At 41.5% G+C, this 23,325-nt stretch overlaps 1 protein-coding gene across 9 annotated transcripts in view; it reads right to left on the bottom strand.

Moving 5' to 3' along the window:
• The window catches only part of SEPTIN11 (septin 11), an 84,143-nt gene that overhangs the window by 34,157 nt on the left and 26,661 nt on the right, over positions 1 to 23,325 (bottom strand). For all 9 annotated transcript variants that reach the window (XM_081060097.1, XM_081060098.1, XM_081060100.1 and 6 more), the window contains exon 2: positions 6,465 to 6,579. In XM_081060097.1, the coding sequence (XP_080916223.1) occupies positions 6,465 to 6,579 (115 nt within the window). The remainder of the gene's footprint in view (positions 1 to 6,464; positions 6,580 to 23,325) is intronic.

Below are 23,325 nucleotides of genomic sequence, written 5' to 3'. Positions count from 1 at the left end.
AATCAGAACTTCTCTCTTCAGGAGTTTCAATAAAGAGACATACAGTCTGCACACAAGGTGATGGCATTAAAAAAAAAGATATACAGAGAGAAGGGAATAAGCAGAAGCTATGAGGCAGCAAAGGCTTCAGGTAAATCGCAGACATGCTGTTGACAGACCATTAGCAGGGAATATAGTAGAAACAGAACAGATATACAGTACAGCTTACTATTTGAAATTCATTCACTAATAATACTTGAGTATTTCTTATGTGACAAGCGCAGGTGCTGGGGATAAAATGATGAATAAAAACAGACAACAGACACAGCTTGAACTTCTGTAATATACTGAACATCATTGCAGATCTCCATGAAGTCTGGCTGTGGCAGTTGAGACTATTTCCTATCTTCCTTCCTTCCTGAATATTACCAAAAAAAGGCCCATCAATCAACTAGTCTTTGCTTCCTAACATAATAGAGCTCAACAAGCTCACATAAAAATAACTTTAAACAAAGTTACTATGTAATGGATATAGAAACACTTTAAACAAAACAAAGTTACTATGTAATGGATATAGAAACAAAACAGGGTTCTCAAGATACTTAGAATCTGATAGGCAATTCAATTCTGTAAGTACTCCAGTCATTTTAAGTACCTGCTACATATGTAACTTTCTCAAGTACAGCAGACTTCTTTTCAGGATTTATGTATTTTCAGACCATGGACAAAGAATGACAGCAGAATTACCTTATAAAGGTCTCTCTGTATCCATTCAGCTTTCATCTTCCCCCCCCAAAAAACAGCAATAAAGACTTCAATGTCCCTCGCAAGAATTCCAGGTTACCTGTATTGGACTGAAATTACCATCTCATCTTGCTAAGTTGAGAATTAGTTAAGCACATGTGAATCAGGAACACCATGTTTTTTGGTTTTTGGTTTTTTAAAGGCAAGGTAATTTTAATTATCATTTACATTAAGGTGGAAATTATGAACAATTAGCATTCCAGGCCCTACTTATAGCACAGGGTTAATCAATGGGTAGGAAAAACCACTGTTCCTCTAAATTTTGGAGTTCTTTACTTTTCTTTTCTATACTCTGTGCTTTTAAGAGCCATAATTAGACACAGCTACTCTAGTAGCAGTGTGATTCACCAAAAGCAGTTCAGTAAAAATAACAGCTTTTGGAATAAAAGTCATGATAGAACTAGGGGAGTTTTTTGATGCATTAGCTTTTGAGGTCTCTGTTTAGCCTCAGAAAGAGGCTAAAGAAAGAAGGGTATTTTTTATACTTTTGAGGACCCATAAGAATAAAAGGGCTGCTTTCTAACCGAGTAACTGAAAGCCATAGGTTCCAATTCCAACTAAACAACTATAACAATATTTTGAGAAAATGAATGACTACCACTAATTCTGAAGCCCTTCGGAACGCCCTCGCAGAGTGCCAGACCCAGAGTAGGCATTTATTAAAACTTTATTGAGAAGGAAAATGATCCTGATGACTATTTATACTGAGATTTGCCATTTCAGTTCGTTTTTCAGTTTGTTGTTTATTCTATTATAAATTCACCTGCCTAACCCTTGGTTGTTAGAATCATTAGAGAATTGCTCTTGAAGCGTGGTCTGTGGCTTCTGTTTGTCTTGCTCCTGCCAGCGCTGGTGACCATGACACCCACATCACACCGGAAAGCCGGAAAGCAGTCCTACCTCTTCCATTCTATTCTCAGGCTTATTTAATCTGCAAGCTCTAAGTTGGACATTAAACCAACAAGCAAACAGAAACTATTATTAATCAGAAGGTAACTGTAGATTGCTCAAATAGCTGATCTATGATTCAGCACCGTTTACCCTGATTTCTAAGACTGACTAGTTGAATGATTACCCAAGTAACTGTGTAGGAACGTCTGCCTCCCTCCTCTAAATACTTGAGATTTTATTCTTGGAAGGAGCCAGAGAACCACAGAGCTACGTGCCTAAGCTGTGTTGTTTTAACTCCTCAGAGAATTCCTGTGATGAAACATGCTTTGGCGAATCCCACCGGCATGCATGAAGGACTTCAAAGAACAGCACGTGACACCTGGTATTGCATGGATTCACTGCACTGACTTAGGAAATGCTCAGGAACCTCGACCTAGATGTGGGGACATTCACCCTTATCTCATCCCGGAAAATCATGGCAGAAAATCTAGGTGAAACTGTGTTTCATCTGGAGCAACTATTTTGTTTCTACTTTATAGATACTATAAATCTGTCATTATTAAACTTTTAACTTGTAATTGGCATATAATATGTGCTCAGTAAATATCTGTTGAATGAATGGATTCCCTCCAGCCCCTGGCTGAAAGACCAATGTATTCCTGATAGAACTGATTGCTTCAGGCAGGCCTGCCTGATGGCTCTGAGTTCTGACTCTATCCCTGGATTCACTTTATTTTTGGGGGTTAATTTTATCTTTATTCCTTTACTCATTCATTTCACCTTGTAAACCACTTTATATCCTTTCCTAGAAAAGTAAGATGGGATAACAACGTTTAAGATTTGACTGTAAAATCCTACAGTCTCTATTGACATGACAGGCTTGGCTAAAATGATTTTTACACTTGTCTATCTTCTGTTCCTCTTCTGTCATCTCAAAACAATTATGGCGGAGTTATTTTTAAAATCTCTGTTTTTCAAAATGTATTATTAATGTACTTTAACACTATTATTGAACAGGTTCCTCTTCAGAAGCAGGGGTGTTGCAGTATTTCTTCCATCTTTGCATGTGCACAAAGCACCAACGTACAGCTGTATCAGTGCTGAAGTTTCTCGCAGAGCTAGTGTCATTTTGGGAAATGGATGAAAAAGATATTTAAATTGAAAATTGTGAAGAAAGGCTGAATACTAATTTAGATTCTCTGGAGAAATACAGCATGGGCAAGACAGAAAAGGCTTTATTTAAACTAAAGTGCAGCTTTGGGGTGATTTAGTGTGTTGTAAACAAGATGGAGAATGGGGGAACTATAAACTCCTGGGTGTTCTGGTACCCAATTTAGCATCAAGAATTCTCTTCCGGGTTAAGTGAACACTACTGTCTCACTCTTTATTTCTTTTCTTTCCAGGACTCAACAGAGATGGGTTCTAATACCAGACATTTACTGCAGTGCTTCTAAAACTAGACTAAGCTCATGCTAGGATTAGTTTCTGCCCTGGTTTGTTCCCTCTGTTTGCAACCTATGTGCCTAGCCACAAACAAAAATTATAATTCTAAGACCTTTTTGATAAACATCATCTGCTTCCTTACTAGGATCATAACAGTTTTTAATCCTCAATTCCCTCCATGTTTATCACGTGAAAATATATTAATGATGCTATAAACACCACACATATGCATACTGTGTAAAAAACTACAAATGGACAGTAGGATGACAAGGAGAAAAGCAAGTACCATGGATAGTTTTAAGCTAAATACGACACCTACTCCTCTAACTGGCTGTCAAAATGTTTTGATCAATTAGAAGGCTTTTTCATAGACTCTTAGTTTAGAAATAGATGGACCAATAATTGACAGTGAGAGTTGTTTTCTTATACACATGTTTTGCTGTAAAATATTTATGGTAAAAAGATTTGATGTGCTCTACCATCTAAGGATAAGTATGCATAATACTTAATGCTGATACCCATCTCCCAAAGAGCTAATGCGGGCTCCAGCCAGAGTTCCAAAGAGTTATGGGAAAGAACCTGTTGGCTTGCTATACTGAAAACAAAAAAGTACTTATATAACTGTGAGAGAGCTGCTATGGTCTGTCCAGTGTGTGCTTCTCCCATGTCCAGGCTCCTTTCTGATCAAGTCTTCTTTCTTAGAAGGAATCTCCCACGGAAAACCTGAGTGGGCATATGACTTAGGCCTGGTCAACCAGACACATCTTGTGACTAGTCAGTGAGATTTGTCAGAAACGGCTTCTTCTTTCCTTTGGGATTGCTAAATTGACAGCACTACGTCCATGAAGAAAAAGCCTGATCATGAAGCCAAGCAGAAGCAAGCAGGATCAAGAAGCAGAGACAGAGCCCTGAAGACACTCTTTGAATTCCTAGGGTCAGCTGCTCTTAATTACACGATTCAGTATAGTTATTTTTTAGTGTATTCGGGGGTTGAGGAAGAGTCTTAATGGAGTTGAAACTTGATTTCACCAATTATCTGTGGAAAATTTCCTAATACAAGAACAGTCAGAGACAGATAGTGTTGCTGGCTTGGAAGATGGAGGAAAGAGTCCAAGAACCAAGGAAGGCAGGCAGCCTCTAGCAGCTAGAAAAGGCAAGGAAACAGATTCCCCTAGAGGTTCTGGAAAGGAACATAGCTCTGTGGATGCCTTAATTTTTGCCCAGTGAGACACACTTCTACAGGACTGCAAGGTAATAAATTGGTGTTGTTTTAAGCCACCAAAAATAATTTCCAGATACAGAAAGATGTAGACCATTTCTAGGATTCTGCAGTGTTATTTCTGTGGAATGGAAATGAGGGTGAGATAGGAAAAGGGAGGGGATACCTTTTATAAACATAAATATGTATTATTTTCGTCAGTTTGAAACAGTGACTTTAAATGTTTAAGAATGGAACCACAATAAAAACCTAAGAACCATATGTCTCATCACCTACCCAGGAGAGTCAGAATAGTAGCTGTTAAAATCCAACAGGGCAGCATGGATGTGGCTTGTGAGGAATTACAACTAGCATCATAACTGTGCTATTTAATACAAGGGGTCAGCCAATGAGCCAACGTAACCCACTTCACAGCACACCCCTGGTCCAGCAGCCCAGTCCCCCTGGAAAGCTTTCCCCTACTGGCAGGGGCCAGGACATAACTCTCACACGTATTCTTGAAGTTCATTTTAGAGACAGGGCTGGGAGAAGCAGGGAAGAGAAGCCAGAATAGTAATTAGCCTACAATTTAGCACATTTTTCAATAGAAAAATCAACAAATTGCCAACAAATCGCTACGCTAATGAAGAATTGCCCTGCTCTGCAATGAGCACTTACTGGAAGAGAAAAAAAACAACTTATTTATGCCACTCTGTAGAACTAGCAGCCATTCAGGAGGTCCCCTGCTGAATTTTAAATGGCTTCATGCAGGGAATAGCAGAAAGAATGAGAGCTGGCTGCCCTGGTCATGTTTCTCTCTTATCTACTGCTAAAGACGTAATGCCAGAGAGGAGCTGGTCTACTGTGCAAGTCAACTGTGGCTTTCTGCTAATGAATGTCCAGTGCAGCAGCTACATTCAGTATATTCAAATACTTTTAAAAAGGAAAATGTCTGCCCCTCCCCCCAATAGCTAACAAATAAAATGGTAGTTCTTACATTGAACACACACCTTTTCTAAATTTATTTAATTTTTACTCGGACATTAGTCTGCTACATTCTACCAAGCCTCGGGGAAGGATAGTCCATTTGACTACATACAGAAATACAGAATTCTTTTGGTCTATCTCAGAGTGATGTCTCAGAAGTATATGCCCAGGGGGCAATGGCAACAAAACAATGCAGCCCAAACCACTTCACTGCTGTCAGCTGGTCATTCATCAGGAGGGCCAGCGAGGGTGATGGAAAGGCCATTATCTGTTCCAGGGACAAGGCTGCTCCAAACCAAAGGATTTCAATTTCTATTTTCCTCTTTTTCTACCTTCTTTTCTACCTTCCTCCTGTTAGTTTGAAAGGTATATGAGTAGAGAGAACAAAAATGTCTATGCCAGCGGCCTAGGCTAATGTGTAATGTTTAAAGGACATGAATAAAACACACTGAGGACACAAAAAAGAAAGCTCTCTTTGGCCTTTGCCATTTATCTGCCAGGAATAAACTAAGGACAATATTAGATTCCAACTTAAGGACAAAAGGTTAATTTGTCAAATCAGGCAAAAAATTGATTTCAAACATGAAACAGAATTTTAAAATTGTCTTCTGTGCTCTAAAAGCAAAAATTTAAGACATTATAAGTTTATTAAAATAGTTAGACTAATTTCAGATTTCACTTACTGTGGCTAGAACTTCTTTTAAAAGATTTCAATAGAGGTTATTATTGCATTGTAGTCAGAGACCCCAGAAACAAATTCTTAAAAGGCTTTTGAGTGATCCTACTACATGTGCACATAGTTCCTTCTTTCACCTTCTATAATCTACTTAGGGTCTAAATCACTACGCCCATCAAAAATTAAAATACATGTTTTAATAGCAGTATTAAACTGACCATTTACTTGACTGTGTGACACAAATAAAAATAACAATTTGAGTAACACCACAAATATAACAAAGCATTTACCCAAATACAAGTCTCAATCTTTGTAACTGTGTGCCAAAGTGGGTATTACTGCCCTGCTTTACTGATTAAAAAGAAGAAGAAGAAAAAAGAGTAAAAATACTACTCCCCTTATTTTCTGAAAATGTGCCCCCTCTGATCGTCACCTGCCAATTAAGGGTCAGATTCCTTGCTCAGCAGCAAGTGACGAGTCACTTACCAACACACAGGATGTTGAAACAGAATCCTTGAGAAGTAGACTTGTTGACCAACTGGTCAGGAAGACTGTCAAATCCAACATGGCCAGAAAGGGACAAGTTTCGAAGCTCTTCATTCTGGAATTTCAGAGGGAGAACATTTGAGAATCCGTGAACTATGCCACCTGGGTATCACACGTTACGCACATTACTCTCTCCCTTCCGGTCTTCTTAACATGTACCCACACCCTCCTCGGCTTCTATACAACTGAAGGTTCTACACAACAACTCCAAAGCCTCACTCTTTCCACAGCATCACACTGAGTCCCAAAGTACACTATCTCCCAAGGTACCTCATTCCTTGTTATACATGTACTGACACAGGGAAAATGGAGCTTCTAGAGGTGGCTAGTTCAGATACGCATTAAGAGACAAAAAAAACGCCAACCACTGATAGCTTTGAACACTCAAGAAAAACTTTCAAATTACTTTCAACCCAGAGTATAAATAAACAATACTCTTCTAGATACAGGAAGGAGCTTTGAGAAGCTCCCAGTGGAGGATACATACTTGTTAACAATTATGGAAATTCTGTAACCACCATAATGTAACATATTTAAAATGACTCAGCACATCAGTTGGTCCCATCTGCTCCATTAGCCGTCCAGGCTTCTTGGGGCTTTCTTGCTCTGCCCTACACAGCTCCTGGCACAGGCCCTTCGCCCAGCCTCTCAGGATTACTGAAGGAGACTGGGTTAGGTAGTTATCAGACATTTCAGAAGTTGGGTGATTCGTGCTGCTTTATAAGATGGTGCTGACTGCCTCCATGACTTTGAAGGCATCCGATGGGTGTTGGAAATAATCTGTGAAACATTTTTCCCCCCAGGAAAACAGAGGTCACCTGCGGTCCTTCAATTACAGTACCACAGTTATGGTTTGGGATTCCAGAAACCAGATATTGAAAGCCTTCTTGAAAACAAGACTGCTGGCGTTCTGGCTATCTATGTTGCCAATGAACTTTCTATTCAAAATACTGAAGACTGGGTGAGACAAAAAGCCTCAAAGTTACTTTTTTTTTTCATAAAAAAGAAAACGACTTTGCACAGGAACACTTCCTTATTTTTTTAAATACTTGTTTTCATTATTCTCCTATCTGTGTTATATAATGAGGAGAGTGATTTCTTTTAAGCGAGGACTGAGACTTCATTTCAAATCACTATGGTTACTATATAGGCGGAGAAATGCGACTCCCTACGTGCAGTGATTTTAACGGAATGTTTTATGAACAATACAATGTCTAAGGTCCTTGCCAGCTCTAGAATTCTGATTCTGTGAAAGAAGACTAAAAATCATCACACTGCCTGAATACCATGGTGGCAGCTGCAGGTTTGAGGTCAATGGGACAGAGAACAGATGCCTCGTCTATGAATAGTTTCCTTGAAACCTGCCAACAGGGAATATGAGCCTCAAGAGGAGGCACTTATCCTTGAACAGGATGGCACGGTCGACAGCTCACCAAACAGCTTCCGGAGCAGACCCGGGTGGGCCGCGGTCCTGGTAGCGGGCCAGGGCTCCCAAAACACCACAGGGCCCTATTTCTACTACCTGCCCCTTCCTCTTCAGATACCTCAAAGGCTCAGAGAGCAGGTATTTTTAGGGTGTTTACCACATCCGGGTAGACTTGGGGGAGGAGGATTTGAAATGAGTCTGGGTTATATTTAGAAGTCTTTCCATCACAGCTGTGCAGTGGCTGTTGTGTAGCAGGGTAGGAGAAGCCACACCAGCCTTCATTTCAGTCGCATCACTGACTTAAACAGTCAGCGATGGGCATGAAAGGAGACAAGACACGAAAGGACCATCATCGCACGTTCCCTCTCTTCTCTACCACAACAATTCTTTTAATTTCGGGGGGGGGGGGTGGCAAGGGCAGGAGGGGGCTCGAGATTTATTGCTTTGGGCTCTGGATTGTTGGGTTTTTAGAGTCAGATATCTACCCATGAGCCAATCCTGGTAAAGAATCAAAGTTGGTAATTACAGCTCTCATCCCAGTACCCAATGCTCAGCATCTCATATTCTCACCATTTCCAAAACACGAGAAACCACCCACACACCCACTGAGTATTTTTATACCCACTGAAAACCACATACAAAATGAAGGGTTATAAAACAGTTTGGTCTTGAAATGTTTTTAATTTGAAGTTACGTCTTTCGAGACTGTCTTCTAACTTTGTAATATAAAATATGTAAATTTTATAATGCCATTTTCAAATTTCACAATCTTAGCCTAATTCTCTGCCCAGAATTAAAGGAATCCTGAGAGTTATTGCCTGTTAGTATGTGACGGGGGGAAAAAGGGACATAGGAAATTTCTCGTTGGGTCCATGAACAGGCTTAAAAACTGGGAAGCACTAAAGAAAATGGGAGGAGAGGCTCTAACTCACAATAACCGCTGAATCGAGTTCCTAGCCTCCAGCATTTTATAGTCCCATGTTTATTGCTTCAGTCCTTAGCTGTCTCTAGCCGAAGAATGTGGGGTCTCTTTTGAGTTTATAGGCGTGGGCTCAGGGAATCTCATATGTCCTCACGTCTTTACCACTCTCAGAATCGACTGAAACTTTACCTCGGAAACTGACCTCTGCCTGCGTTCCAGTTCTGAATTTCTATCAAACGGGTAGTTCTCTTGGGTTGTCCTATCTGTACCTCAAACTGACATTCACCAAACTGAAACCATATCCCTTTATCCTAAACTCCCCCCTACTCCAGAGTTCCCCATTCTCCTGTTAATGGCACTTTGTGCTTGAGACCCAACAAGTCCCTGCACAGATTCTAATGCCCTGGCAATGCCACATCCTCTTCTCTGTTTCTACAACGCGACGGCCTTGCAGATGGTGTCCTTGCCTCGATCCCATTCCCTCTCATCATCTCCCCACCTGGCTGCCAAAGGGATGTTGGTACTTCAAGGCCCTAATCCCCTACCCCCAGCCTGCCATCTCAGAACCGCTCTGGGCTAAACCCAAACCTCCAATCTTGCTGGATCACCCTCTTGTCCCCAGGGAGCACCTTACACTGCAGTTCAACGGAGTTACTTACCTTTCCTGGGGCAATCCCAGGATTCTCCCCATCAGAGTTGACTTATACTATTTCCTTTATCTGGAAGGGCCAATGTATACCTATCCAAACCTTCCAGATCCCACTGAAATTGTATCTCCATCATTGACTTTATTATAAAAATCTCAGGGAAAGTTTCAGTAAGCATTCCTCTTACCAATAAAAGGAAATAATTGGATAAAGCTATTTGGTATTCCACGACCATCATCACAATAGCTAACATTAATTGACCATTTTCCAATGTTCTGGAAAAGCCCTCCACATGAATGGACTAGTTCACTTATCCTAACAATTATATGAGGTAGTTCCTAGTCTTACCCAATTTCAACTTACAGATGAGAAACCAGAGGCACGGAAGTTTGGTAACTTGCCCAAAGGCACACAGCTCCTTAGATGAGGAGCTGAAACGGGAACCTAGGAAGTCGGGTCCAACCAAGTCTGAGGCCCTCAGAGCAGTCACTGCGACCTCGTGAAAATCGAAATTCCCAGATCATACCATGAGGTCAGCATTATAAAAATCCAGTATGTTAAAAGAGAAAGAAAAGAATTCTCTAAAATTGTAATTGCTTGGCAGCCCTAAAAGGTGGACGTCAAGAATTAGAACTGGCAAAGTTGATCCAAACATATTTTCCTTGGTCCTGGCAATGAAAAGACGCTGATTTTTGCAGCTATGTCACGTGAAGGCAGTAACATAAGCCTTAGTTTTCACCCTTTTTTGAGATGAACGTGTTAATATGGAGCCACTAAGTAAGAAGACCTCATCTGAGTTAGTCTCCCACTTGCCAGTCTATTCTAGGGTTTGTACTTAGATGATTTCTAGGCCCCCTCTATCTAGAAATGGGTTATGACTAAATTCTGCGGTATAAGATAACCAGTCTTTAACTTGACAATCTCATTTTTCTCTTTCCAGGACATCTCCACATGGATACATTTATTTTTCTGTTCATTCAAAAATACTCACCGATCAAAACACTAAGGGAACAAGATACATTATTTTTGTTCCTCGTCTGTAAACACTCTTTCTGCCCTTAGGAGATTTACAGTGTAGCACTAGAGACAGGACATAAGCAAATGTACTACTACTAAGGATAAAAGTGATAAACATCATGATTTGAACCCTGGGAGGATATGGAGGAGAAGTACCTTCTGTCTAGGGAAGTTCAGTGGAGCACCATTTAGGAAGGCCGGAGCTCCCCCCATCTACCAGGGTAACAAAAGTCCAGCTCGCAGAAGCCTTTTAGATAAATGCCATCTATGCCCAAAGGGTCACTTTATTATGAATGTTTATACTCCGAAGTTTATAATCAACAAGTTTTTCACCAGCTGCCTAGTTGACTTCATTATTGAAATAATGATCAAACAAGTTATATAAAGAATGAGTACCCATACCCACATTCTGAATGCTGCTTTAAAATATATTCCACAATTCCAACTCTTGCTTAGCCAGAAGCAGGCTGGCAAAAGGCCTGCACTCAGACAGCCATGAGTATAAACCCCAATTTTGCTTCCTACTTGCTTTGGTCTCTGCTCCTCCATCAGTACAAATGGAACACTTGGCAGGGTGGTTGGGGGGAGCTAAGGAAATGGCATGTGTGAGAGTGCCTAGCATTCAACAGGTCATCGGGAAACCTGGGGTTCCTTTCCCTAAGGTAGGTGGGAGGAAGAGAGAATAAGTTCTTTTGAACGAGAACTTCAAAATCTGAAATGAATGAGGAGCTCTCCAATGGCTGCTGAACATGCCAGGAGAAGCTGCTGAGCAGCAAAGCCCTGGGAGTAGCCAAGAAAGAAAAATCACAAAGGGAAGAACAGAATGAAACAAAAAGGAAGTGGAAGAGTGAATGAGGATTCTAGCCTAAGAAAATCCACCCTAAACAGGAAACTCATTTACAAAGCTGGGGGAAAAGTCATAGAATCCCATTCCTGCTGGCAGGCCTAAGAATCCTCCCCTCCCTGGCCGGAAACCAGTCTGGATTCCCCATCTCCACTTTTGCTTCTATTTTAATCCACCACATAGCCTCTTGAAATTAACCCACTGGCTAATTTCAATGGAACCCAGATAGATTCTATTTACCACACTCAAAAGTAAAGCGCCACCCCATTTCTTTACTTTGAAAACTGAGGCCTCAGTAGGTGCGGTTAGCTCGTACTTACCAGCCAGGGGAAGCCAGAGCGTGTTACCAAGTTGACGTGTGTTTTAACATATGCTGAAAACAATCGGACTTAATTTTTACCTTTAATGACAGACATTACAACTTAATTTTAGAAAGATTTTTGCCCCTTTAAATTTTTAATTATCTTTTAATTTAAAAGATAATTTCTTTTGTGCATTCGTTTAGAGAGTTGGACATTTTTGTTGACAAGAGGTGGTGATTACATGCTCTTCAACTCCTCATTTTATAAGTATATCGATCCAAATCACTTACTTCCCAGGCTTATGTTTTCTCATCTGTAAAATGAGGAGATTTAACCAAATGACCTCTAAGCAAAGTCTTTGGTTCGAATGCTAATTCAAAGTTTTCCGAATCTGGAAGTCAGAGATGCATAAATCTAAATCTGTCATTTTGCTTGAGGAAAGGCAACACGGGTGCAAAATTCCTGGTAGTATTTTCTCTTGCCAGATCAAGATGGCTCAATTTTTCAATGACCCATGAAAGGGAGTTTCTATCAGTTATCCTGGGAAACTCCAAACCTAATAGAAATCTGTGTGCACACCTGATCTTTTCATTTTTGCTTAACTATAACAAATAGGACTTGGTTAGGAAAAAAAAAGGTATGAACCACCCTCGACAACCGCCCTGCTTAAAAAAAAACATTCTTTTCCCTTCCTCTCTATCTGCAGCCTTCCACAAGATTTTTGAAAAGTGGACTTACAGCCTCAAAACAAAACAGGAAATAACTCCTCTGTGTAAGTTAATCATCTGTCTTCACGAAGAAAAGCAAATATTCATGCTTTCATTCATTCGACAAATATTTATTGAATACCAACATGTGCTGGATAAATGCTGAAGAGATGATGGTGAGAAAACAAAGCACGACTAAGTTATGGAGCATATAGTCTAGTGGGACACACAGATGTTAATCAAGTAGTCACACACCCCAGGGGGGCCAAAAAATGTACACAAGTTGACATTGGTCAGCGCTGCTCAAGCAGTAGTTCGCCGTAACCAGAAGGGTCTGGACGCTGATGGTAACCACTGTGAGCACGTCTTGTAATTGCAGAACTCACACGTGACTTGTATTCATCTTTTGTTATCGGTATGTATTGAGTATTACAGTTTTAATAGTTTTCCTTTCTTAACATGTGTACACTTTTTTGGGCACCCTCTGTATATATGCGTAATCATAAGCTATCCAAAGTACAGGACGCAATGCAGCCTTATAAGTCATGTGATTAACTGGCCATCCTGCCAGGGAATTTGCCAGCCTATCTAGTATGTAAAAACGTGTATTAGTCTGCAGCATTGTCAGATATTAGTTTAGTAGATAGCTCTGTGCACAGGTGATACGCAGGTTTTATATATTCAGATTAAAACAAAGAGTCTTTCTGAGCAGCAGCACTGCCTGATGGGAGGAGACAGAAATGAGTAAAACACAAGTCTTAAGAAAACAAATGTCCAATTTTAATGGAGCTGAGATGGAACCATGGGGCATACTCGCTTTGCTCTCTGTCTTTTCCCCATAAAGAAGATGCCCACTTGGAGAAGAGGTACATATCCCTGCTTTATCTTAGGTTGTGTCTTTATTTGAGGTCTTTTTTCAGTAATTCAGATGCTGAAAAGAGGCAAAGAGAAGAATACACTATTTCTCACACGAAATCCTTAACTGACCACTGGCCACTTCCCAGTATTTGGAGAAATTCTAGATTCACAAAATGTCCAAGAAGTAAGTTTTACCCAAGTGCCTGATTGATCATTTTTGTAAACACATACTCTTATCTAACTACATCTTTAGAGAGTATTACTGGTTTCACATTCTCTTTTAAAGAAAGTTAAGTTGGTGGGAAGATGGGAAACGCCCTTAGCTCCCATGCAAAAGGGAAAACACTGGAATGCAAAGTATCAACCCAAACCACAACTATGAAGCCTGCATCAGAATGTTTTCAAGGCTAGGCATTGCTGGGGTAACTTTCATAACATAAATGTCTGAAGCATCTCATTACCAATGAGGATCATGGTCTTTAAGGATGACTTGGACAGCATCTGCTACTCTGCTTGTCATCTATACCATGAAATCCCAAGACTGAAGCCAAGAAAACCCCCCAAGGAAATTGTCTCACATAAGCAACAGAATAGAGAGAGCCAGGAAGAAGAGGAGAACAGTTAGGAGGAAAACCATATGAGGAAAGAACTTGAGTGCAGCCCAGCTGGAGGCTGGGACGGAGAAGAACGGGTATCCCGGGGCCAGCCCCCACATCACAAAGCGAGGGACATCAGCTCTGACTGCCAAACCCAGGGAGCCACCCTCGTAAACACCACCAAACAATCAGAAAAGATCTTGATTAATATTGTGTAACTGCCCCAATTTCAAGTGCCATCTCTCAGTAACTCTTTCCAAAACACTCCCAGCAAAAGAAAAAATTTTATTTTTCCAGATCCTTGCAAAAATAATGTGGTATGGGGGTTTTCTTAGGCATTCACTGGAAAATTTTACTTCCTAACTGTTATATTTCTGTAATTTTGAATTATTACCGCCCCCCCAAAAAAAACACACATACTTTTTAATAGAAAATAAAAGATTTTAAAAATCAGGGAATGCTAATAACAATAATAGTAAATAAATACTAATAAATGTTTTAAAGGAGGGAAGCCAGCAATTTTTATTGCAGTTAATAGGTGAGTGATAGTATAAAATATATGAGTAAAATATGAGTTTTTCTAACAACAGAACCAAGTCATGGTGGTAAGAGTAGTAAAAAAGAGTAGAGTGGAGAGTGCTTGACACAGAAAGTCAGAGAACTCCGGGCAGCTCTATCATTATTTAGCTGTGTGGCCAAAGAAGTCAGGTAACACTCAGCATCAGTTCTGTCCATTTGAAAAGAAACTATCTCACAGTGCTGCTGCAAGAATCAGCATCGTTCTCTATCCCCGGTGCATGTGACACTTTTCTTAAATGACTGGATCTGTGCCCAGGACTTCCGTGCCCAGCCCCCAGCTAACAACCCTCAGTCATAACCTGCAGCCCTCCCCGCTCCCTGCATCCATGGCGCGAGCTCTCAGCCAACATCTCCTTAGTGGAACCCACCCATTCTCAATGCAAATCTGTCCTTCCTCCCATTTTCTTATGTGAAATGGCAACAGCACTTACTTCAAGGTATTGGAGTCCCGTAGGACAGCATCAATTTACATTCAGATTGCTAAAACTCTGCGTAAACTTACAGACCTCTGCCCTCTGGCCGAAGGAAAAGAGGCGCACTGTTTAATCATCTCACTCCCGCCACTGTGGTCTGAATCGGACAGTGAGGAGCTCTTGATGACATCCGTACCGGGTTAGCTTTTCTCCTCTGCGCCCAGATGTAATGACAGTCCAGCACACCTTTTTTCAGTTGCCTTTCCCATCCAACCTTTTTAATTGACATACTAAGTGCATCCAGTCTAACGGCTGCTTTCCATATTACTGAGCCTGGAAAACCCATAAGTTGGGTATATTCCTCTTTTCCTAACACTATCCTCATGAGACCTCACCAAAATTTATATCCAGTGTGATGGTTTCCCAGAAGTCAATTTGTCTCCAACCTCCCCGTTCTCAGCTAAGGAGGCAGGTGCAGTGGCTGGCTTGCTTTCCCGGTGCAGAGCAGGGAGAGACAGCCACCGCGAACACCCAGCACCTAGGGGCCTGGTCCCGCCGTCTCTCCATTACCCCCCATTCCCCCCCATTCCCCATGGCCGGCCTTGAAGATAAGAATTCCTATTGGCTTCTGAGTGAAGCCTGATACCCAAGGCCTGAAAACACCTTGCTGCTTCAGTTTTTGTTCTTCCAACCATGCCCCTAGCTTTGTCTTCCGTCTTTTTTACATCCCACTTTCACAGAAAACAGTAACTGCCCACACTTCCTCCAAGAACTCACTGGTTTGTCTGATCCAAGTTCACCTTTGTCCCACCAGATACTAGATTCCTCACATAACGCTGAGGAAAACATACTGTTTAAAAGGAGTCCCCAGAAATGGGTATCTGAAGTGAACAGTGCCCCAGCTGCTGCTTACAACCCCGGATCCTGGGGGGTGGGGGAGGCAGGAGGAGGGTTTGGGGTTATTAGTAAAACAGCTTTTCAGCAAATCACCATACCAAGAATGACATCCAAAAATTGTAAAAAAGTGGGAGTACTTTTTTCTAACAGACGGAATGTTTTTCTAACAGTCAGTATAAATACTGAGAAGTGAAATCTAATTGGATGCTACGAATGAACAACAACAACAACAACAACACAAAAGACATTTTCTTAAGTTTCCAAAGACCAGTCTTTTTATTTGAGTCCAAGCAACTAATGTCTGTAACAGCCTAATGTTACAAAGTGCTGATGAGCAGGAACTCTCATGTTTGGGAATGACAAGGCCCACATGTACATTCCAGGGACTCTTACAAATTTTGCAGTACTCAGAAGAAGACAGGGGTGGGAGGGAAGCAATGTGACAAATAGGCAAGAAATCTTTATGAAGGCACAATCCGATTAGAAACAGACCCTACCGCGGCTCTCACACCACACCACGCCACATCACGGGGATGGAGAAAGCCCTTCACTGGGCCAGCCACCTCGGAGAACTAATGACACAGCCATGAAGGAAGGTCACTAATGAGTTAAAAAACCTGTTGCCAGTGGGCTCCCAAAGAACTCGACTCCATTTCAAACATATCACCTATCTTGCAGGAGAAAACCACCCAAATTCTCACAGTTGCTCATTTGGGTCATTTTGATCCCTTTTTGCCCTGCCTTTATGGTGCGGTATATTTTTCAGACAAGCTGTTTCGAAAGTGATGAATAGGAGGTGGTCAAAGCCTCTGTCAGCTGGAAGTCTTTTCCTCGACTTTTTATGTAAGTCTCCTCCTCACAGTCACACATCAATTCCTCAGTGCTTCCTGTCTGAGAAATATTGGGGCTCAGTTCATGTATTTCTATTCACCGAATGCATTAATCAGCAAATAATGAAACATGGATGGGATATTTCCTTCCCTATGCCACCATTTCTATCACAGGATATAAATTAGCCACTTCCTTTTTGAAAGATACTGTTTATTTCTGTCCGTTTCTGAAAATGGAAGGGGCTTTCAGTGACTGCAATAAACTTGTAATGATAATCTCTGAGAAAGAAGAAAAAAATCCCAACTAGCTGTAAGGCAGCCGTAAACAAAAGTACCAGGGACGCTGCTCTCACAACCAGCCACTTTCTCCCCCGGAACCATATTCAGTTCCTCAGCCAGACCGATCGAGAACAGCTTTGAGTACAGGGGTACATTTCTCGCACCTGAAAATTGGAGGACTACACCCCAAATGCCAAAGCCATTGGGAAATACATTCTTAGGAAATAAACATACCAATTAACATTTGACATCACTCTGTAAATACCACTAAACAATCCTGACAAAATAACCAAGCCTTCCTAAGATGAGAGTTGCACTGCCTCTTACTCTCAGCCCTGGATGAGACACTATCATGACAGAATAGAGGTTAAACACATAAATTTGGGGTATGTTTTAATTTTCTATTGCCACGTAACCAATGACCATAAACTAGGTGGCTGCAACACCTATTCATTAGCTCTTCTTGGTTCTACAGGTCAGAAGTCTGGGCAGGGCAGGGCTGGGTTCTGCACTCAGGATATCGCAAGGCTGAGACCAAGGCGCTGGCCAGGCTGAGTTCTCACCGGAAAGCTCTGGCGGAAAATTCTGCTTCAAGCTCACTCAGGTAGTTGGCCGAATTTCATTCCTTGCAGTTGCAGGACTGAGGTCTGCCTCTCCTTGCTGGCTGTCAGCCAGAGGCTGCACTCAGCTCCAAAAGGTCATGCACAGTTCCTAGCTATATGGCCACCTCATCTTCAAAGGAAGCCGAGAATCCCTCATGACCCTCCCACATATCAAATCTCTTCTTCAGGAAGAGTCTAGTCTCTTTTAAAGGACTGAAGAGGCCAGATCCAGCCAGGATAATCCTATCCTGAAGTCAACTGTGCCAGAACAGAATCTAATCAAGGAGTGACTGTCCCATCATATTCACAAGTTCAGAGGATATAAAGCGCTAGGGTACTGGGGGCTAATACTTCTGGCCATATTAGGATTCTGCCCGCCACAGTTTACACTATAATATTGCTATAATCTCCTGGGTAACTTTAGGCTAGAATACAATATTAGCATTTTTTAACTCAAATAAGACTAAGTCTCCAGGTAAAAAAAAAAAAGACAGAAATTAATAAAAGCATAGTAAACAAGGTCTCTCTCAAGTTACCAAGGCATTTGTACCTCGTTTTATACCAAATTTGATATGGCAGCTAACAATTTAACTAGCTAAAGGTCACTTTGCCTTTGGAAGTCTTCCAATAAAGTAAATTGCAAATATTTAGGTGCCTCCTGTGGAACAAGAATTCTAGGAAATGCAAAAGCTTCTTGAGGAACTCATGCCTTATTAGGGAGAAAAGTCACTGAGATAAAACAGAAGACAAATGCAAAATGTTCGATGATGAAATATAGTACAGAGGTGATCAGGGTGAGACAATGGGACCATAGCAAAAAAGCAAGGTTTTCTCAGAGGGAGTCAGATCTGAGCCAGGTCATGATAAGGTGAAACAGATTTGGGTAGCTGCTGAGGAGGAATATTGATGGGAGGAGAGAAAGAAGGAGAGTCTGTCAAGAGAGACAGCAGGAAAAGAAGGAGGTCCAAAGGGCACGGAAGTCAATGGACTGGAAAAACTGAAGAATAATTAAGGGTGGAAGATATGACTTTAAAACTGATTCACATTTCAATTTACTGGAAATAATCCGTAAAGTGAAGCGGGACAATGACCCATATAAGCAGAGCAATACACAACTAAACACTCACAAGCCCAGACTTTGCCCCTGGGTGCTGCAGTGCTGAGAGAGGCCAAGATGTAGGAGCAATCCCTGTGCAGTCACGTCAGGATAGAGTTTTCTGTGTCCTACTACCCAGTGCTCTCATGAACAGCTCTCCCCACCAGAGCAGCAGCCCAAAGGATCTAGCGTATAGAATTGCTTTCCAGCCGAGGTTTTAACCCAGATTACCAGCCTGGGCAACAATCCAAACGGTAAGCTATTTGATGCAAACTTTCTTCACAGCATTAAAAAAAACAAAAAATGCATATCTTGCAGAGAACCTAATAGACTGACTCCATTAGTTGTGGCTACAATTTCTGCCGTTCTAATCAAGCTACAGCTTTCTTATTTCTTCCTTACCTCATTCTTCTCAAAAAATAGAACCAGTTAACCCTTATAAAAAAAAAAAGAAAAAGGAAATGCTCCCACTAGCAGAACAGACAACTTTCTGTCTTACAGAAGATTAATTGCCCATCACAGAACCCTCCATCTAACTGTAAGAGAAAATTGGGGTAGGGGTTTTCTCACATACATTGGTGTGCTTAGGAAAGCAGACCCGAGACTATATTACAAGTTCCCTCTATTCTCAAATGTTTCCTATTGATGGGTGATTTTAGACGCTGGCTTTCTTTTCTAGATCAGCTAATGCAAAACAAACCTTCTTTTCACATGCTGTCACAAAAGAATGTTCCCACAGTCCCCTCCACCCTTCCACTGTCTCTTAAAGAGGCAGTATCATTATTATCATTGGTATTTCTGCATAATCAAGTAGGGCCCAAGTAGGACACTGGGAAACCTCTGTAATATACAACAATCTGTGATAAAATCCCATCAGCTCTCAAAAATAGATGATGAAATATGTGCAACAAACAAGAGAGGTTACATTTTCATGCATGTCGTTTCCACAAAACACAAAGGGGTTTGATCAGCAGCCCAGACTTCTCATAAGATGGAGTTCAGTTCTACCTCCATGCTCCTAGCTTAGAGTTATGGGCTATGTGAATGGGAATATGTTCCTGACAGCCTTTGACAGCATGATTACAGGGAAGCATTAAGCTGAAATTGAAATTTGAAAGATTATATAGCTTGGCAAGAGATTTTGTTATAATTCATACATTTGTAGGAAGGAGAAACTGAGAAAGCTAAGTGAGACCCAGGGTGAAAGAAAGAACAGAATTAGCAAGTCTTAGGCAATGACCCAAGGAGCTGCCATTTAACTCTCCCAAAGCCAAATGGTTCGTTAGACTAATTATCATTCCCCCAGTGAAAAAATGAAGGACGGGCAGGAGGAAATAAGTGATAATTGCGTTGGCAAAAACAAGAACAACTTTGGCCATTTGGATTTGAGAAAAATCCAAGCCTCAAATCCGTCCCACATACAGAGGGTCAGACCATATATCTTACTGTAATCATGGCTACGCGGAGTTAAACCCCTTTGGCCACAATTGCACCAACTCGACAGACTAGGTTGCTTATTACCAGGAGTGGGTTTTGTGCAATGTGGCAACTGCAACCACCGATGTAAGGAAATAAGGCTTGGCAACTATCCCCCCGGATTCCTGCTCAGTCCAACTTCCGACACACTCTTTAGCCCAGATATTAATAATTCGGAGGGCAGTGTGACGGTCGCGAGTCATCTGACTGCTCGCTTACACAAATATTCAAGGAACAATCCCTGTAAAACCAGGTATATTTGGACAGAGAAATTAGTGAAGGGTCACTCCTCATGGAGACTAGTACATTAACAAGTATTCCTCCTATTTCACCTCTTTCTCTGGAATCAAGGTGGAAAGTAAATTGGTATCTTTTAAAAGCATCAACTCAAAGTTGCCTGGGGTACCTGAATAATGAAGGTTAAACTCTTTAGAGCAGGGAAAAGTAGGAACAGGCTCTACCATTTCTTTAGCCATAGAAATAAAAAGAGAGGGATCGAATGTTTCCCTTGATCACTCAACCAAAAAGCAATCACTGAACATTTATGTGAAGACCACAGTGCCAAGTGCAGTTTAGCAAAAACGAACAAGATTTCCCAAGACCGCCATGCTTGGTCTGCCCTTCAAGCCTTTCAATACTTGACTCCTTCCACCACAACCATCACATAAATAATAGTTTACTGGGCACTTCTGTGCCAAGCACCATACCTGGACCTTTAAAATATCTTCCTATTGAAGTCTTATAACCCTGTGAAGTAGGTATTATTGGCTCCATTTTATAGATGAAGAAACCAAAGCCTAATTAAATGGCAGAGCCAGCATTCAAACCAGTTTTGCCAGATTCCAGTCCATCACCACCCATACCTTAAGCTGGACAATTGACTTTTCAAAGTACACCCACCTCTGCACAGAGAATGCCTTCATCGTCAACTCTCCCTGTTAAATCCTACTCATTCTTACAATTCCAGGCAAAATACTACCTTCTTCATTAAGCCTTCCCTAGTCCCTAAAATTAGACACCATTGCTCTCTATTTTATAAATGTTCACTGTAGTATTTGGGCCACTTGTCACATCCTGCACCTAGTAGTACACTTAGGTCCCTAGAAGAATGTAAATTTCTTGAGGACAGAAACCTGTCAAATAAACTCAAAGAGAGTCTGGAGGTTTTGGTTAGAAATGATAAAGATTAATTCAAGGGTCTTCGGGTTTGCAAACGGGAAACAAACACACCTAGGCAAAAACCCAGAAGTGTTCCAAAGAAGAAAGAAAAGTTAAGAATTCTTATAGCAAAAAGCGCATTCTGAGAATAATCAGTCCTGCATTCTTAGTCCTAGGGTTGGCCCAGGACAGTTGTCAGTCATACCTCAGGCAGTATGGGTGACAGGTGCCAGGTGGTCTGGAGGACGGCCACCCAGACATCTGGTCATGTCAGATGGTCTGGACACGTGCGTCCTTCAGGGGGTAATTGGAGGGTTATCTGGAGATCGAATGCATATCCAGACATTCACCCAGTTCTCAAGCTAGTTAAAACAAGAATAGAATCATTTCCTCATACCTCAACCTACCTGATTTTAGTAATTGAGTAGCTTGACGATAACGACTCCATTTTATTTCTTCACTCTATTCCTCAAATCCTACCTACTCATCTTACTTTGAACTTCACTTACCGTAATGTCACAGGTAGCCAGTGCTGTATGTTTAGGATGAATGAATGAGAGACTCAGTTCTCACAGAGTGAAGTCTCCCCGCTTCCTCCCGCAGTGAGAAACAAGTGCCATACGGAGAGAGAATTCATTATGAGCTAAACTGTCCAACGTGTAAACACACCTTGATGGAGGAGATGAGGTGTAAGAGGGCGCTCGTAACATAGAAAAGATGGAGCCGTGAATGTTCTAGCCACACGCTTTGGTATGAGCCTGTCCCAATACTTAGCGGTAACCAGCTGTGCCTAGTTAGAGGTCAAACATCCCAGGAAATAATTATTCTGCTGATGTTATTTGTATACATATGAATGTATGTACGTATGTATTCATACGTGTGAAGTCTGACAGTTGTGTGTATTAATGAATTTACAGTCATGTACCACACAACACCTCAGTCAACGACGGACAGCGTATACGACAGTGGTCCCATACTATTATCATGGAACCGGAAAATTCCCACCGCCTAGTGATGTCATAGACATTGCACTGTCTTAGCGCCTACAATATTCAGTATGGTAACGTACTGTACAGGTTTGTAGCCTAGGAGCTGTAGGGGAACAGAAGCTATCACCCCCAAATATGTCTCTTTGTCATAAGGATTATTTTAGGTTGATTAAAAAACAGGAAAAAGCAGACCCGGGAGAAGTTCCAAAAACCGAGCAGAAGTTACCCTTTGTAGAAGACATGTCTATTTATATGAGAAATCTCCACTTGTGAGGGTGTCTCCCTCCTGGTATCATGGAGAAGGAGGGATGACCTTGTCTCTAGAAACTCACCAGCGCCGAAGCCAACCATTTATCTCCATAACAACCTTCCCCTTATTGCTTTTCCTGGTAACCTCCCATAACTGACCCCCCCGAACTCCCCACCCCAACATCTTCTTTAGCCTTCAGCTAAAGATGGTATTTAAGGGGTTGGCTTCAGCCATTTTAACGAGTTCCTCAGTTTTCCTGCATCTCTCCCTTGTACACAAGAGGTATACATGTTATTAAACTTTCGTTTTTCTCCTGTTAATCTTTTGTTACAGGGATGTCTCAGCTAAGAACCCAGAAGGATAAAGGGAAAATGATTTTTCCTGGCCTGCAGAGCAGTAAGCTACACCGTACGGCCTCGGTGTGCAGTGGGCTATACCATTTAGCTTTGTGTAAGTGCATCTATGATGTTTACTCAGCAATGAAATCACCTCACGATGTATTTCTCAGAACCCATCCCCATCACTAAGCTGCACATGGCTGAGAGAGAGAGAGAGAGAGAAGAGAGAGAGAGAGAGAGAGAGAGAGAGAGAGAGAGAGAGAGAGAGAGAGAGAGAGAGATTCATTCCAGGCACTATCCTGGGTGCTTTACATTGAACTCACTTATCTTTCACCACCACCTCTGAGATGTGTATTATTACTCCCACTGTATAGTTCAAGGTAACTGAAACTCAGAAACTGAGCTGCTCAGAGCCATGCAGCAAATAAGCAGTGATTCAAAGCCAGGCAGGCAGCCTTCAAAGCCCTTGTCAGCACATTCGGAAGGCCTGAGAGCCTAAAAAGCTACTTCTAGCCAATCTTGTACAAACTACCAAGTGATCGTGTGTTGGCCACCATGGGACATCCACACACCCA

The sequence above is a fragment of the Rhinolophus hipposideros genome (genome assembly GCF_964194185.1).
Source record: "Rhinolophus hipposideros genome assembly, chromosome: 1".
In the NCBI taxonomy this organism is placed as follows: Eukaryota; Metazoa; Chordata; class Mammalia; order Chiroptera; family Rhinolophidae; genus Rhinolophus; species Rhinolophus hipposideros.
Note: the sequence above shows the minus strand (reverse complement) of the source record. Positions and strands in the feature narration are given on the sequence as shown.